This window comes from Bufo bufo, chromosome 2, assembly GCF_905171765.1.
Source record: "Bufo bufo chromosome 2, aBufBuf1.1, whole genome shotgun sequence".
Classification (NCBI taxonomy): Eukaryota; Metazoa; Chordata; class Amphibia; order Anura; family Bufonidae; genus Bufo; species Bufo bufo.
The window spans coordinates 417,841,367-417,859,988 of NC_053390.1; the positions used below are offsets into that span (position 1 = coordinate 417,841,367).

General features: G+C 43.5%; 1 protein-coding gene across 2 annotated transcripts in view; it reads left to right on the forward strand.

Annotated features, from left to right (window-relative positions):
• Window positions 1-2,020: 2,020 nt before the first annotated feature.
• SNX30 (sorting nexin family member 30) overlaps window positions 2,021-18,622 on the forward strand; it is an 80,885-nt gene continuing 64,283 nt past the window's right edge. The window contains exon 1 of one of the 2 annotated variants that reach the window (XM_040417320.1): window positions 2,021-2,498. In XM_040417320.1, the coding sequence (XP_040273254.1) occupies window positions 2,328-2,498 (171 nt within the window). In that variant the 5' untranslated portion in view covers window positions 2,021-2,327. The remainder of the gene's footprint in view (window positions 2,499-18,622) is intronic. The other variant, XM_040417321.1, reaches the window with a different exon arrangement.

Genomic DNA, 18,622 nt, shown 5'->3' on the forward strand with positions numbered 1-18,622 from the left:
TTTGCCCATCTAGGCTGCAAAAAAGTGTCACACATCTGGTATCTCCGTACTCAGGAGAAGGTGGGGAATGTGTTTTGGGGTGTCTTTTTACATATACCCATGCTGGGTGAGAGAAATATCTTGGCAAAAGACAACTTTTCCCATTTTTTTATACAAAGTTGGCATTTGACCAAGATATTTATCTCACCCAGCATGGGTATATGTAAAAAGACACCCCAAAACACATTCCCCAACTTCTACTGAATACGGAGATACCAGATGTGTGACACTTTTTTGCAGCCTAGGTGGGCAAAGGGGCCCACATTCCAAAGAGCACCTTTCGGATTTCACTCGTCATTTTTTACAGAATTTGATTTCAAACTCCTTACCACACATTTGGGCCCCTAGAATGCCAGGGCAGTATAACTACCCCACAAGTGACCCCATTTTGGAAAGAAGAGACCCCAAGGTATTTCGTGATGGGCATAGTGAGTTCATGGAAGTTTTTATTTTTTGTCACAAGTTAGTGGAATATGAGACTTTGTAAGAAAAAAAAAAAAAATGAAAAAAATCATCATTTTCCGCTAACTTGTGACAAAAAATAAAAAGTTCTATGAACTCACTATGCCCATCAGCGAATACCTTAGGGTGTGTATTTTCCGAAATGGGGTCATTTGTGGGGTGTTTGTACTGTCTGGCCATTGTAGAACCTCAGGAAACATGACAGGTGCTCAGAAAGTCAGAGCTGCTTCAAAAAGCGGAAATTCACATTTTTGTACCATAGTTTGTAAACGCTATAACTTTTACCCAAACCATTTTTTTTTTACCCAAACATTTTTTTTTAATCAAAGACATGTAGAACAATAAATTTAGAGCAAAATTTCTATATGGATGTCGTTTTTTTTGCAAAATTTTACAACTGAAAGTGAAAAATGTCATTTTTTTGCAAAAAAATCGTTAAATTTCGATTAATAACAAAAAAAGTAAAAATGTCAGCAGCAATGAAATACCACCAAATGAAAGCTCTATTAGTGAGAAGAAAAGGAGGTAAAATTCATTTGGGTGGTAAGTTGCATGACCGAGCAATAAACGGTGAAAGTAGTGTAGGTCAGAAGTGTAAAAAGTGGCCTGGTCTTTCAGGGTGTTTAAGCACTGGGGGCTGAGGTGGTTAAGACACCGCAGTTGTTATTGCCCGCAGCATCTAAGGGCTTAAATGGCCAGGATCTGCGAATATGGGATGTTAGAGTCGGAGCCTGGCAGTCATAACAGAACTGAGTTCCTGCTCCTCCTTGCACGCGAGATCCGTTAGTAAATAAAGAGTATTTGCTGGGCACTAAGTGGTTAAGCAATAAATAATTATATAATATTAATTTGGAGCAACTGTTTCACCGTTTTGTCCACAACCAGCTATATTTTCTTGCTCCCATAATTGGACAGACCCATTTAGGACATGCATAGAGTTTCTTGGATTGGCCAAACGGACCTGTGGGGGAATAAAATACAAAAACGGTAGTGTGAATATCACCATTGACTTGTACGGGTCCATTTTTTTAAAACCGCACATGGAAGAGAATGAAAAGGCCATGTGAATAAGCCCTTAAGGCTCATTCGGATGACCGTGTTTGTTTTGCGGAATAGGTCTTTTTTTGCGAGACCATAGAAAGGAAGAACGGATGCGGACAGCATTATTAAATTGACCTATTGAAATGAAAGGGTCGGCACCCGTTCCGCAATTTGCGGACCCGTCAATACAGTCATCAGAATATAGGCCCTTAGGCTCTCTCCAGGTAGCTGGGTGGCTGCTCCTGTCAGGTGGCCATCTTGTTGTCACTTGTGGGAGAGCAGCAATAGAAAAAAAACTGATATGAAGAAATAAAAAAATAAAAAAGTCCGAATTTGACAATAGGGGCCTATGTTTCAGTAGGAAGAAGCTATCCTATCCCAAAAACGTGTTCCCTGACCCCATGGTGGTCTATCCTGAGTGCCTCTAGCTTCCTGCAGCTGAACACTTCCTGGAACCATGGCCGAGGGTTAACTTCCTCTTAGTCACAGAGAGTGGGAGGGTGATAAAACCGGGATGGAGGAAAAAAGAGAGAGAAAGCGAAAAAGGAGGAGTCTGTGAGAAGCTGGAAGTGGCCGAGCTGTCCTCCCTCAGGACTGCGCCCATTCCTCCTGGCGGCCGGTATGATGTGGGGGCAGCCTGTGTCTGACAGGAACGAATGCCGTGGGCCGCCTGCCAGCTGCTAGCTCTCCTCCGCCGTATCTAACGTTGGGGAACCTCCGCCTTTTCCGCCTCTCTTCTGAGCTCTGGGTGGCAATGGCTCCTTGGTGCTGAGGCTCTGTTCACCATGTCAGGTTCGAGTACTCCCAAGTCCTTGCCGTCGTCTGGCCAGAAGTCGCTGCATGACATCAAGCACCCTCTGAGCTGCTCCCCTGGGGCTGAGGACGATGGATTTGTGATTAGTGACACCCCTAGCCCCGACTTAATCCACACTGAGCCCAGCAGCATAGGTGACAAGGTAAGAGACCGAGGGCATGGCAACAGTTGTCTCAGGGGGGTTTGGTGGCTTGACAACCATTGTCTTGGTCCTGCAGCCAAACTGCTCTGGCGGTGGTTAAAGGGGTCCTCTGCCTTTACCACTTTCTGACAGCTATGCTGCACTTGTTGTGACCATATGACACTTTTATTATGTGTAAGGCCACTGTCACACGTCAGTGATTGTGAGCCAAAACCTTGTGTCTGTGGAGGCACAATCACTGACCAAAACAGGGGAGTGTGAACTACGCCTAAATTGCCCGAAATGATTGCTGACTGACAAGATGCCACCTTCTTACATTTAGGTTGACTTTTAGGTCAGCACAAGGCCTCTTTCACACGTCAACATCCACGATGACGTCTGTGACAATATACGACATGTCCGACATTTATTCCGGCAGCCTCTCGCCGTGCCTCCGCCGGAACCCCGCCCCCCGCTATAGTCAATGGGGACGGAGCGGCAGTCCGGGGGCACACGTTCACTGGCGGCAGAACGGATCCGACAGGCTGTTCACCCGACGGAGCAGCCTGCCGGAGGTCCGTGCCGCTAGTGTGAAAGTAGCACACGTGAAGGATCCGTGTTTGGTCCATGTGTCCATTTTTACCCTCCATGTATCGTCCATATTCCATGGATACTGCTAGGCGGAAAATGAGTTTCCAGAACATCGCCTACCGATGGTCCATGAAAATCTCTGAGATTCCACTAGTAGGGGGTCATTTATTAACGGACTTGCGACTGTTTATGAAAAAATTGTCACAAGTCCCATTTTTAACTGGCCATGTGACAATATTTAGTTACACGGCCAGCCGGTTTTATGCCATGTTCGACAGTTGGGTGGCATAGGGCATGCACATTTACTTACATTTATGCCAGGCGTAAACTTTGGCGAGAAGCTACTCCAGCCAGGGTCGTTTTTACACCAGGCGCAAGGACTGCCAGAGCTGTGGCTAGTTTGTGACGTGGCGCATGCCTTATCATAATTTAGACAAATCTTATGGCAGCGAAAGGGGAAACTAAGACTAACTTAAAAAGCTGGTCAAAGTAAGGCCTCGTTCACATTTCCGTTTTTTACTGGCGTGTGCTGTCCACGTTTTATACGGACACCATTTATTTTAATGTGTCTGTGCACATATCAGTTTGTTATTTTTGCTGACTGTTGGTCAGTAAAAAAAAAAAAAAAAAAGACATGGAGACATGTACTACTTTAGTCCATGATGTGGATCAAACACGCCCGTGAAAATCATGGTATCTATGTTGCGTCCGTTTTCCACTGAAGACTGATAGAAGATGCTTTGGAAATTAACTTTCAGCTGAGCAGTGTCTGTGGACTACGGATGACAGATGGAGGGTAAAAACGGACACACGGATCCTTCACGGATGAAACATGGACACTTTTTTTTTTTTTTTTTTTCATGGATGTCAAACTGACATGGAAATGCGAACGAGGCCTAAATGTGCCCCATAGACTTTAATGGGCATGTTTTGGTTTTATCACAGACAAAAGTAGTGCATGTCTTGGTCAGTGGAAAATCACTGATGTGTAAATTACCCCATCACCGGGTACGTGTGCTGTCCATGGAGAACACTGATGCAGAATGTGTGTGTGTGTGTGTGTATGTATATATATATATATATATATATATATATATATATATATATATATATATATATATATATATATTACACTCAACAGGATTAGCAGCCTCCTGAACAAGCAGGCAAATATTTTTATTTTCCTGTATATAAACCATATTGCTGCTTCTGGTACTGATCTTGTTTCCCTCGTGACAGATCATGAGATCACATGGATTCTGGTATATGGGCTAAGGTGGTGTCTCTAAGGCCCCTTTCCCACGGGCGAGAATTCTGCACGGGTGCAATGCTTGAGGTGAACGCATTGCACCCGCACTGAATCCGAACCCATTCACTTCAATGGGGCTGTGCAGATGAGCGGTGATTTTCATGCATCACTTGTGCGTTGCGTGAAAATCGCAGCATGTTCTATAATCTGCGGTTTTCACGCAACACAGGCCCCATAGAAATGAATGGGGATGCGTGAAAATCGCGAACATCCGCAAGCAGGTTCGGATGCAATTCGATTTTTCACGTACGATTGCTAGGAGATGATGTTAGTAAATTGATAAAAGTTAATTTACTGTATTATACAGAATGCATACTAAAATGTGGCTTTAGGGGTTAAAAAAAATAGAAAAAAAATATAAGATTCTATCTTCATTCAGCAAGACCTGCGCTGACGTCACCGCACTCACCACGTGGTGAGCGCGATTACGTCATCAAAGGTCCTTTGGCAGGTCCTGAAAGAAGACAGAAGATGATGCCGGCTGCACGAGCAACAGGATGAGATGAGTTATTATTATTTTTTTCTATTTTTTTTCTAACCCCTAAAGCCACATTTTAGTAAGCATTCTGTATTAAGAATGCTATTATTTTCCTTTACAACCATGTTATAAGGGAAAATAATAAAATCTACAGAACACCTAACCCAAACCTGAACTTCTGTGAAGAAGTCCAGGTTCGGGTCTGGGTACCACAGTCAGTTTTCTATCACGCGCGTGCAAAACACATTGCACTCGTGCGAAAATAAACTGAGCAACGCAATCACAGTCAAAACTGACAGAAATTGCGTACGCACTTGCACGATTTTCCCTGATCGCAGACGCAACGCATCTGGACCTAATCCGGACACGCTCGTCTGCAAGGGGCCTAACCGTTTCGACAGATGCCTTCTTACAGAGAAGTGTTGCCTTGTGACAATATATACACACAGTACTGTGCAAAAAATGCTGCAAATTAATAAGAATGCTTTCAAAAATAGAAGTGTTAATACTTGATTTATCAACAAAATGCAAAGTGAATGAACAAAAAAGAAATCTAAATCGAATCAGTATTTGGTGTGACCACCCCTCAAAACAGCCTCAATTCTTCACGATACACTTGCAAACAGTTTTTGAAGGAACTCTGCAGGAAGGTTGCTCCAAACATCTTGGAGAACTAACCACAGGTCTGTGGATGTAGGCTTGCTCAAATCCTTCTGTCTCTTCATGTAATCCCAGACATGCTCGATGATTTTGAAATTGGGGCTCTATATCAGCACTTCCAGGACTCCTTGTTATTCTTTACCCTGAAGATAGTTCTTAATGACATTGGCTCTATGTTTGGGGTCATTGTTCTGCTGCAGAATTAATTTGGAGCCAATCAGATCCCTTTCTGGTAGTATTGTATGATGGATAAGTATCTGCCTGTATTTCTCAGCAGTGAGGACACCATTAAGGCCTCATGCACACGACCGTTTTTGTGGTCCGCATCCGAGCCGCATTTTTTGCGTATCCATTCATTTCAATGGGGCTGCAAAATGCGGACAGCACTCCGTGTGTTGTCCGCATCTGTTGCACCGTTCCATGGCCGCGCAAAAAAATAAAAATAAATAACATGTCCTAATCTTGTCCGTTTTGCGGACAAGAATAGGCATTTCTACAATGGGCCACCCGTTCCGTTCCACAAATTGTGGAAGGCACACGGGCAGCTTCCGTTTTTTGCGGATCCGCAGTTTGCGGACCGCAAAAAGCGGCACAGTCGTGTGCATGTAGCCTAATTCTGACTAAATCCCCCTACTCCATTTTGCTGAAATGCAGCCCAAAACTTGCAGGAAACCTCCACCATCCTTCACTGTTGTGTGAAAACACCCATTGATATTGTTTCCACATCGAAGGTATGGCTTTTTTTCTCGCAATTCCTCTGTGAAAACCACATCTGGCCAGACTTCTCCGAACAGTAGACGGTTGTACCTGTGTCCCCCTGGCTTCTCCCAGTTTTGAGCTGCTAGACATCTTCAGTCTTCAAAGGGAAGTAAGCATGATGTCTTTCATCCGCTGCACCAAGTTTTTAGCAAAAGGAGTTGGAGATCAGGGCAGGGGTCTAACTCCCAGCACCTCCACCAATCAGCTGTGCTGCAGAAGCTCTGGCACCAGGACTCCACTACACTCAGGGCTGTAGTGTCAGAGTTGTGTTATGGAATTGTTGATTTTATTAACCCCTTCCCGACCAGCGCCGTAATAGTACGGCGCAGCAGGACGTGACTTGCCACCCAGCGCCATACTATTATGGCGGGCTAATCGGGCGGGTGCAGGAGCTGCGCCCGCCCGATCAGCGGCAGGGGTCGGGCAGTGACTAATAGCCGGACTCCTGCTGTATGCGCCGGTATCGGTGAAAACACCGATGCCGGCGCATTAACCTTTTTTGATGTGCTGCTGTCCGCGCGATGTATAGGGGGGGGGGGGGGGAGCAGCCATCGGATCCCCGCGCTGCTGTAATGGGGAAAAAATGGCAGGGAAGGCAGCCCAATGCCTTCCTTAGGCATCGTGGCTGCCTTTCGTGACAGCCTGTGAGATCCAGCTTCCTGGATCTCACAGGAAGCTGTAAGTGTATTATAGTGACTAATACACTTACAGCCAATGCATTACAATATAGAAGTATTGTGTTGCATTGTAAAGGGGATCAGACACCCAAAAGTTCCAGAGTGGGACAAAAAAAAGAAGTGAAAAAAATAGTTTTACAAAAAAAAATTACCGGTAAGTTTCGAAGTTAAAAAAACAAACAAAAAACTTTTACCTAAATGAAAGGAAAAAATGAAAATTAGACATATTAGGTATCGACCGGCTCTGTAAAAATATCACATGAACTAACCCCTCAGGTCAAAAAAATAAAATATAAACTGTGCTAAAAAATTTTTTTTGGGTCCCCTTACATCACTAAAAGTGCAACACCAAGAGATCAAAAAGGCGTATGCCTCCCAAAATAGTACCAATCTAACTGTCACCTCATCCGGCAAAAAATTAGCCCCTACCTAAGACAATCGCCCAAAAAATAAAAAAAACTATGGCTCTCAGAGTATGGAGACACTAAAACATGATTTTTATATAATTTTTTTTGTTTCAAAAAGGCTTTTATTGTGTCAAATGTACACGGTGTCCGTAAGAACCTGCTCTATAAAAATACCACATGACCTAACCCCTCAGGTGAACGTAAAAAAGATAAAATAAAACCGGTGTCAAAAAAGCCTTTTTTTTTTTTCTTTTTGTCACCTTACATCACAAAAAGTGTAATAGCAAGCAATCAAAAAGTCATATGCACCCCAAAATAGTGCCAATCAAACCGTCATCTCATCCTGCAAAAATGAGCCCCTACATAAGACAGTTGCTCCAAAAATAAAAATAAACTATGGCTTTCAGAATAAGGAGGCACTAAAAAATAAATCATAAAAAAAAAAAATGCTTTATTATGTAAAACTGAAACAACCAAAAAAAGTGTCATATTTGGTATTGTCACGTCCGTAACAACCTGCTCTATAAAAATACCACATGATCTAACCTGTCAGATGAACATTGTAAATAATAAAAACCGTGCCAAAACAGCTATTTTTTTGTTACCTTGCCTCACAAAAAGTGTAATTATAGAGCAGCCAAAAATCATATGTACTCTAAAATGGTACCAACAAAACTGCCACCTTATCCCGTAGTTTCCGAAATGGGGTCATTTTTTTTGGAGTTTCTACTCTAGGGGTGCATCAGGGGGTCTTCAAATGTGACATGGCAGCTTAAAATTATCCCAGTGAAATATGCTTTCCAAAAACCATATGGCGTTCCTTTCCTTCTGCGCCCTGCCGTGTGCCCATACAGCAGTTTACGACCACATATGGGGTGTTTCTGTAAGCTACAGAATCAGGGCAATAAATATTGAGTTTTGGAAATAAAGATATGTATTGGGCGAGCACTCTAACATAAAGCACACATTTAATCAAGATAAAATGTCAATAAAAAACATATACATAAAAAGAATAAAATTGCATCAATAATATCAACTAATTAGCAATAGCCACAATGGGGCAACTGGTGCGTATTGCTATGAAAGTCCGCAGTGCAGATAAGAATCTCTTTCACCATATAGCGCTTATACTTGTGAGGCTTAATGTTGTATCCTCAGCTTAGTCAACAATATTCGGCAAAAAAACAGCAAGTCGCAGTTGTGAGTATTATTTTTGCTTTTGGTGCCTTTTTATAAGGCTAGAGAGGTTGATCTAAAGTCCACAAATCACAATCAACTTTGTATGATGGTATTACTTGTGAAATGTATTCGAATACGATGGTATTACTTGTGAGTATATTCGAATACAGTCCGAAAGTTCATATTATAAGCATAGACAATATTTAGTCGGATTATAGCTGACGGTAATCTCGGCTGTTCAGCCGCTTACCTCCTCCTTTCAAGGATTATTCACGTGTGTCCGCTGGTGTTTGTCGAGGGGCGAGTAGTGCGGGAAACTCTGGCGAATTTTTGGTAAATTTGGTATTTTTTTTATAAATAAAAAAGAAATTTTTTTACTCCATTTTACCACTATAATAAAGTACAATCTCAGAATGTCCTGAATAAGTAAAAAGCGTTTTAAGGTTATTACCACATAAAGTGACACGTGTCAGATTTGCTTAATATGGCCTGGGCAGGAAGGTGAAAACTGGCCTGGGGTTGAAAGGGTTAAATAACAACTTGTTGCACATTTACTTTCATAGGCAATTAGGAAAGTTTTGAAATGTTAGTGTACCTGTAATTTCGTATAACTAAATAACAAGGGGCTGTGTGCACACATGGGTGATGACCTTATATCTGGCAATTTTATGACATGTACAGTAGCAGAGTTAGCACTCAAGCTCTTAACGCAATGAGTTAAGAAATTTTTGTTATCTTCAGACAAAAGCCATTGAAAAGCAAGTGAGTGTTCACACTAACCCAAACCCGAACCCGGGTTTGGGTTAGGTGCTCTATTAATTGTATTATTTTCCCTTATAACATGGTTATAAAGGAAAATAATAGCATTCTTAATACAAAATGCTACAAAAATAATTAACTCCCCTCATCCACTTGATCGCGCAGCCAGCATGGTCTTCTTTCTTTCTTTTTTCAGGACCTGGATGATGTAATCGCGCTCACCACATGGTGACGTCGGCGCAGGTCCTGTTGAATGAAGATCCTTCACATGGTGAGTGCGATTACGTCATCAAAGGTCCTTTTTCAGGTCCTGAAAGAAGAAGAAAGAACCCTCAAGCCACATTTTAGTAAGCATTCTGTATTAATGGGGTTGCTCATCCCTATCATCTCCTAGCAACCGTGCGTGAAAATCGCACCGCATCTGCACTTGCTTGCGGATGCTTGTGATTTTCACACATCCCCATTCATTTCTATGCGGCCTCCGTTGCGTGAAAAAAGCAGAATATAGAACATGCTGCGATTTTCACGCAACCCACAAGTGATGCATGAAAATCAACGCTCATCTGAACAGCCCCATTGAAGTGAATGGGTCCGGATTCAGTGCGGGTGCAATGCGTTCACCTCACGCATTGCACCCGCGTGGAATTCTCACCAGTGTGAAAGGGGCCTTAAAGGAAATCTGTCACCAGGATAATCGCTATTGAAGTAAAGCCTTAGCCTAATAGTACCTAGTACCTTATTTTCAGATGTGCTTTTGTTTCACCAATAGATGTTTTCTATCTTCTATCCAGTTTATTTGGTATGTCAATTAGCCAGTAAGGTGCCCAGAGGGGCGTCACTCTTGCAAGAAGGAGCCCAGGCACGCCTCCTGCTTGTGCCCAAGCCCACCCTCATGCTGAGAGCAGAGAAAGGGGGGGGGGGCAGAGTTATGGCTTAAATGTGATGTAGGAGGGCTGGGTGGACACATTGTGGCAGGAGGCGTGCCTGGGCTCCTTCCTGCAAGAATGACGCCCCTCTGGGCACCATACTGGGTCATTTGCATACCAAATAAACTATTTTCAGAAGATAGAAAACATCTGTTGAAATAAGGTACTAGTTGCTATTAGGCCATGGCTTTACTTCAGTAGCGATTATCCTGGAGACAGATTTCCTTTAAGATTTTACTTCACTCACTCAGAATCATTCCAATGTACCCTATAGGACATTATAGAAAAGTACTAATCAATATAGATGTAATTAAAGTAATCAGGATTAGCTATAACAGATGATGTAATCTGATTCTTAAAGGCTATATACTCCTTCAGGGGCAATTTTTATGATTGCATTTTACTTATTTTGGGCTAAAAATGCATTTTTTTTTTTCAATTGGTCTTTATTAAAAATATTGAGCCGTTCTGTCACAAAGGGTTATCTGTTTTTCTAGCTGTGCGAATCCTATTTTCACTTTGACTTTTCACTTTGACTTTGTGCCAAACCTTGTCTGTAAATGACTAAAAGGTCGTAAATGCTTATTTAAGGCTACTTTCATACTTGCGTTTTTTACCTGATCCGGCAGGGTCCAGCAAAAAGCATCTGCGTCCGTTTGAACGGATCCGGTTGTATTATCTTTAACATATTTTTAACATTACCAAAACGGATCCGTCATTAACTCCATTGAAAGTCAATAGAGGACGGAGCCGTTTTCTATTGTGGCAGAGAAAACGGATCCGTCCCCATTGACTTGCATTGGGGGTCATGCCTGATCCGTCTTGCTCCGCATCCCTAGGTCAGAAAGCAAAGTACAACATTTTACGGTTTGCTCTCCGGTCTGGGAACGCAACTAAACAGAACGAAATGCTTTTTTGGAGCATTCGGTTCTGTTCAGTTCAGTTTTGTCCCAATTGACGATGAATAGGGACAAAACTGAAGCTTTTTTTTTCCGGTATTGAGCCCCTATGACAGAACTCAATACCGGAAAAGTTTAACGCTAGTGTGAAAGTACCCTAAGCCACATTCTTATCAGTAAGATAAGAACTGTGCTATAATGAGTGTTTAGGACAGTGATGCCCAACCTGTGGCCCTCCAGTTGTTGTAAAACTACAACTCCCACAATGCCCTGCTGTAGGCTGTCCGGGCATGCTGGGAGGTGTAGTTTTGCAACAGCTGGAGGGCCGCAGGTTAGGCATCCCTGGTTTAGGAGGTCAGAGATAAGGAGCTGTCCTCTGAGCTGCCTGATGGAAAAGAGTGAACATTCAGAGCCTGCTACTAGGGAAACTCAAGGCTGCACAAAGACAGTGGTTCAAAAGTTTTAATAAAGACAATTTGAAAAATTTATTTTTAGTGCAAAATGAGTACAATGCAATAATAAAAATTAAATTGCCCCAAGGTGTACTTAGCCTTCAAGTGAGTAAGCAGACCTACACGCACTCAGAATCACTCCGATGTAGATATAGGAAATTGAAGAAGAATACTGAGCAGTGTAGATGTTAATAAAGTAATTAAGATTAGCTACAACAGAGTATGTAATCTGATCCTTAACCACCTCAGCCCCCAGTGCTTAAACACCCTGAAAGACCAGGCCACTTTTTACACTTCTGACCTACACTACTTTCACCATTTATTGCTCGGTCATGCAACTTACCACCCAAATGAATTTTACCTCCTTTTCTTCTCACTAATAGAGCTTTCATTTGGTGGTATTTCATTGCTGCTGACATTTTTACTTTTTTTGTTATTAATCGAAATTTAACGATTTTTTTGCAAAAAAATGACATTTTTCACTTTCAGTTGTAAAATTTTGCAAAAAAAACGACATCCATATAGAAATTTTGCTCTAAATTTATAGTTCTACATGTCTTTGATAAAAAAAAAATGTTTGGGTAAAAAAAAAATGGTTTGGGTAAAAGTTATAGCGTTTACAAACTATGGTACAAAAATGTGAATTTCCGCTTTTTGAAGCAGCTCTGACTTTCTGAGCACCTGTCATGTTTCCTGAGGTTCTACAATGCCCAGACAGTACAAACACCCCACAAATGACCCCATTTCTGAAAGTACACACCCTAAGGTATTCGCTGATGGGCATAGTGAGTTCATAGAACTTTTTATTTTTTGTCACAAGTTAGCGGAAAATGATGATTTTTTTTTTTTTTTTTTTTTTTCTTACAAAGTCTCATATTCCACTAACTTGTGACAAAAAATAAAAAGTTCTATGAACTCACTATGCCCATCAGCGAATACCTTGGGGTCTCTTCTTTCCAAAATGGGGTCACTTGTGGGGTAGTTATACTGCCCTGGCATTCTAGGGGCCCAAATGTGTGGTAAAGAGTTTGAAATCAAATTCAGTAAAAAATGACGAGTGAAATCCGAAAGGTGCTCTTTGGAATATGGGCCCCTTTGCCCACCTAGGCTGCAAAAAAGTGTCACACATCTGGTATCCCCGTACTCAGGAGAAGTTGAGGAATGTGTTTTGGGGTGTCTTTTTACATATACCCATGCTGGGTGAGATAAATATCTTGGTCAAATGACAACTTTGTATAAAAAAATGGGAAAAGTTGTCTTTTGCCAAGATATTTCTCTCACCCAGCATGGGTATATGTAAAAAGACACCCCAAAACACATTCCCCACCTTCTCCTGAGTACGGAGATACCAGATGTGTGACACTTTTTTGCAGCCTAGGTGGGCAAAGGGGCCCATATTCCAAAGAGCACCTTTCGGATTTCACTCATCATTTTTTACAGAATTTGATTTCTAACTCCTTACCACACATTTGGGCCCCTAGAATGCCAGGGCAGTATAACTACCCCACAAGTGACCCCATTTTGGAAAGAAGACACCCCAAGCTATTCCGTGAGGGGCATGGCGAGTTCCTAGAATTTTTTATTTTTTGTCACAAGTTAGTGGAAAATGATGATTTTTTTTTTTTTTTTTTTTTTTTTTTCATACAAAGTCTCATATTCCACTAACTTGTGACAAAAAATAAAAACTTCCATGAACTCACTATGCCCATCAGCGAATACCTTGGGGTCTCTTCTTTCCAAAATGGGGTCACTTGTGGGGTAGTTATACTGCCCTGGCATTCTAGGGGCCCAAATGTGTGGTAAGGAGTTTGAAATCAAATTCTGTAAAAAATGACGAGTGAAATCCGAAAGGTGCTCTTTGGAATATGGGCCCCTTTGCCCACCTAGGCTGCAAAAAAGTGTCACACATCTGGTATCCCCGTACTCAGGAGAAGTTGAGGAATGTGTTTTGGGGTGTCTTTTTACATATACCCATGCTGGGTGAGATAAATATCTTGGTCAAATGACAACTTTGTATAAAAAAATGGGAAAAGTTGTCTTTTGCCAAGATATTTCTCTCACCCAGCATGGGTATATATAAAATGACACCCCAAAACACATTCCCCACCTTCTCCTGAGTACGGAGATACCAGATGTGTGACACTTTTTTGCAGCCTAGGTGGGCAAAGGGGCCCATTTTCCAAAGAGCACCTTTTGGATTTCACAGGTCATTTTTTACTGAATTTGATTTCAAACTCCTTACCACACATTTGGGCCCCTAGAATGCCAGGGCAGTATAACTACCCCACAAGTGACCCCATTTTGGAAAGAAGAGACCCCAAGGTATTCGCTGATGGGCATAGTGAGTTCATGGAAATTTTTTTTTTTTGTCACAAGTTAGTGGAATAGGAGACTTTGTATGAAAAAAAAATAAAAAAAAAAAAATCATCATTTTCCACTAACTTGTGACAAAAAATAAAAAATTCTAGGAACTTGCCATGCCCCTCACGGAATACCTTGGGGTGTCTTCTTTCCAAAATGGGGTCACTTGTGGGGCAGTTATACTGCCCTGGCATTTTCCAGGGGCCCTAATGTCTGGTAAGTAGGTAAATGACCTGTGAAATCTGAAAGGTGCTCTTTGGAATGTGGGCCCCTTTGCCCAGCTAGGCTGCAAAAAAGTGTCACACATCTGGTATCTCCGTACTCAGAAGAAGGTAAGGAATGTGTTTTGGGGTGTCATTTTACATATACCCATGCTGGGTGAGAGAAATATCTTGGCAAAAGACAACTTTTCCCATTTTTTTTATACAAAGTTGGCATTTGACCAAGATATTTATCTCACCCAGCATGGGTATATGTAAAATGACACCCCAAAACATATTCCCCAACTTCTGCTGAATACGGAGATACCACATGTGTGACACTTTTTTGCAGCCTAGGTGGGCAAAGGGGCCCAAATTCCTTTTAGGAGGGCATTTTTAGACATTTGGATACCAGACTTCTTCTCACGCTTTGGGGCCCCTAAAATGCCAGGGCAGTATAAATACCCCACATGTGACCCCATTTTGGAAAGAAGACACCCCAAGGTATTCAATGAGGGGCATGGCGAGTTCATTGAAAAAAAAAAATTTTGGCACAAGTTAGCGGAAATTGATTTTTTGGATTTTGTTCTCACAAAGTCTCCCTTTCCGCTAACTTGGGACAAAAATTTCAATCTTTCATGGACTCAATATGCCCCTCAGCAAATACCTTGGGGTGTCTTCTTTCCAAAATGGTGTTATTTGTGGGGTGTTTGTACTGCCCTGGCATTTGAGGGTCTCCGCAATCATTACATGTATGCCCAGCATTAGGAGTTTCTGCTATTCTCCTTATATTGAGCATACGGGTAATGAGATTTTTTTTTTCCGTTCAGCCTCTGGGCTGAAAGAAAAAAATGAACGGCACAGATTTCTTCATTCGCATCGATCAATGTGGATGAAAAAATCTCTGCCAAAAAAAGAAAAAGGAGGGGAAAGGCGTCTGCCAGGACATAGGAGCTCCGCCCAACATCCATACCCACTTCAGCTCGTATGCCCTGGCAAACCAGATTTCTCCATTCACATCAATCGATGTGGATGAATAAATCATTGCCGGGATTTTTTTTTTTATATATACAAAGTGTTTGCCAAAGTATATGAACACCGCCACCTCCTCAGCTCATATGCCTCGGCAAACATATCTTTTACTGCAGAGGAGAAATCTCGTCTTGCAGCGCCGCATACACCGACTTGCGTGTAATCTGACAGCAGCACAATGCTTCTGTCCGAATGCACATCAGTGCTGCAGCTGGTCGATCGGTTGGTCCACCTGGAAGGTAAAAAAAACAAAACAAAAAAGAAAAAACCAGGCCGCAAAGCAATAACTTTATTAACTTTAGAACAGAACATATTAACTTTTTTAAACTTTTTTAACTTTTTTACTTACCGGTAATTTTTTTTTTGTTTAGTTTTTTTTACCTTTATAGAACAAACCTCTCCTTCCCCATGGGACAATGTGCAAAGCGCAAATCGCCCAAAGATGTGGCGAAGTACGTTATGCACTTTATCCCAGGTGAAAGGAGAGGTTTGCAGCAGCTGAGAGTAAAAGGGCCCTAATAGCCCTGTGTGCCTGTCCTGTGAGATGCAATCCCTATGCTAGGTGTACCTGTGTGTGGTACTTCCGGAAACACTCTCCATAGCATAGGGCAGGGTGGTCAGCACAGTCAGGACAGAAATAGCGGGTGTCACGCCTTATTCCACTCCTGCTACAGACACGACATCTTTTTCGGGGTGACGGTTGGGTTGAGGTACCAGGAACGACACTGGGGAAATGTCGCTCGTGTAGACGGCTAACTACACTGGGGGATGGGGCCACGGAACCTCCTGGGTAAAGGAGGTTCTCGATGATCTCTTCCTGGAATTTGAGGAAAGATCGTGTTCTCCCAGCCTTACTGTAGAGAACAAAACTATTGTACAGCGCCAATTGAATTAAATATACAGACACCTTCTTATACCAGCGTCTGGTTCTGCGGGAAACTAAATACGGAGACAACATCTGGTCATTGAAGTCCACCCCTCCCATGAGCGCATTATAGTCGTGGACACAGAGGGGCTTTTCAATGACACGGGTTGCTCGCTCAATTTGGATTGTCGTGTCTGCGTGAATGGAGGAGAGCATGTAAACGTCACGCTTGTCTCTCCATTTCACCGCGAGCAGTTCTTCGTTACACAAGGCAGCCCTCTGCCCCCTTGCAAGACGGGTGGTTACAAGCCGTTGGGGGAAGCCCACGCGACTAGTTCGCGCGGTGCCACAGGCGCAAATCCGTTCTAGAAACAAATGCCTAAAGAGGGCCACACTTGTGTAAAAATTGTCCACATAAAGATGGTACCCCTTGCCGAATAAGGGTGACACCAAGTCCCAGACTGTCTTCCCACTGCTCCCCAGGTAGTCAGGGCAACCGACCGGCTCCAGGGTCTGATCTTTTCCCTCATAGACACGAAATTTGTGGGTATAGCCTGTGGCCCTTTCACAGAGCTTATACAATTTGACCCCATACCGGGCACGCTTGCTTGGGATGTACTGTTTGAAGCCAAGGCGCCCGGTAAAATGTATTAGGGACTCGTCTACGCAGATGTTTTGCTCGGGGGTATACAAATCTGCAAATTTCTGGTTGAAATGGTCTATGAGGGGCCGAATTTTGTGGAGCCGGTCAAAAGCTGGGTGGCCTCTGGGACGGGAGGTGGTGTTGTCGCTAAAATGCAGGAAACGGAGGATGGCCTCAAATCGTGCCCTGGACATAGCAGCAGAGAACATGGGCATGTGATGAATCGGGTGCGTTGACCAATATGACCGCAATTCATGCTTTTTTGTCAGGCCCATGTTGAGGAGAAGGCCCAAAAAAATTTTAATTTCGGAAACTTGGACTGGTTTCCACCGGAAAGGCTGGGCATAAAAGCTTCCCGGGTTGGCGGATATAAATTGTGTGGCATACTGGTTGGTCTCTGCCACGACTAAGTCCAAGAGCTCCGCAGTCAAGAACAGCTCAAAAAATCCCAGGGCCGAACCGATTTGAGCCGTCTCAACCCGAACTCCAGACTGGGCGGTGAAAGGGGGAACTACAGGTGCGGCTGAAGTTGGTGACTGCCAATCAGGGTTTGCCAGCACCTCAGGGATTCTAGGGGCTCTACGGGCCTGTCTTTGCGGTGGCTGCGACGGGGTAACTAGTGCACGTGCCACCGTACCAGCTTCAACTGCCCTTCTGGTGCTCGCCACTTCACCATGTTGTACGGCAGTGCTGGTACTAGGTCCAGGGAGGGCTGCGCTGCTGGTGTATGCCTCACCACGTGATCCGGCAGCGACAGCCCCACTCTGCTGCTCTTGAAGCGGATCCTGCATAACCTGTGGTCTAGCGACATGGGGCCGGGTACGCCTGGTGCTGCCAGGGACCTCCACCTCCTCGTCCGAACTTTGGGTCAGAGAGCCACTGCTTTCCACAGGTTCATATTCTGACCCGCTAGATTCATCAGATGAGGGTTCCCACTCCTCATCCGACTGGGTCAGAATCCTGTAGGCCTCTTCAGAAGAATACCCCCTGTTTGACATTTTGGACTACTAAATTTAGGGGTATTCCCTGAGACTACCCAAGAAAAAAAGCAAACCTGTCTTACAAAGGGGAGGCTAGCGAAGTACCGGAGGCCGCTGCGGTTGATAAAAAATATCAAAACTGATTTTTTTATCGCCGCAGTGCGTGTAAAATGAATGTGCAGTGATCAAAAAATATATATTTTTTGTCACTGCGGTGGGGCGGGCGTGGGTGAACGCACGTGTGGGCGACCGATCAGGCCTGATCGGGCAAACACTGCGTTTTGGGTGGAGGGCGAACTAAAGTGACACTAATACTATTATAGATCTGACCGTGATCAGTTTTGATCACTTACAGATACTATAAAAGTACAAATGCTGATTAGCGATACGCTATTCAGCGAATAAAAGTGACTGCGGTGCGGTGGGGTGGGCGCTAACTGACGCTAACTACCTAACCAAGGGGCCTAAACTATCCCTAAAACCTAACAGCCAATACTAGTGAAAAAAAAAAAGTGACAGTTTACACTGATCACTTTTTTTCCTTTCACTGGTGATTGACAGGGGCGATCAAAGGGGTGATCAAAGGGTTAATTGGGGTGCAGGGGGGTGATCTGGGGCTAAGGTGTAGTGTTGGTGCTACTCACAGTTCAGTCTGCTCCTGTGCTGGATCCAACCGACGAAAAGGACCAGCACAGGAGCAGACAAGCCATATAACAGATCATATTTACTAATATGATCTGTTATATGGCTTGTGATTGGATTTTTTAAAAATCGCCAGCCTGCCAGCCAATGATCGTTGCTGGCAGGCTGGTGACTAACTTGTTCTTTAACTTTTGCCGGCCCGCGATGCGCATGCGCGGGCCGGCTTGGAGCGAAATCTCGCGTCTCGCGAGATGACGCGTATATGCGTGACTGTGCGCAGCGCTGCCACCTCCGGAACGCGAATCTGCGTTAGGCGGTCCGGAGGT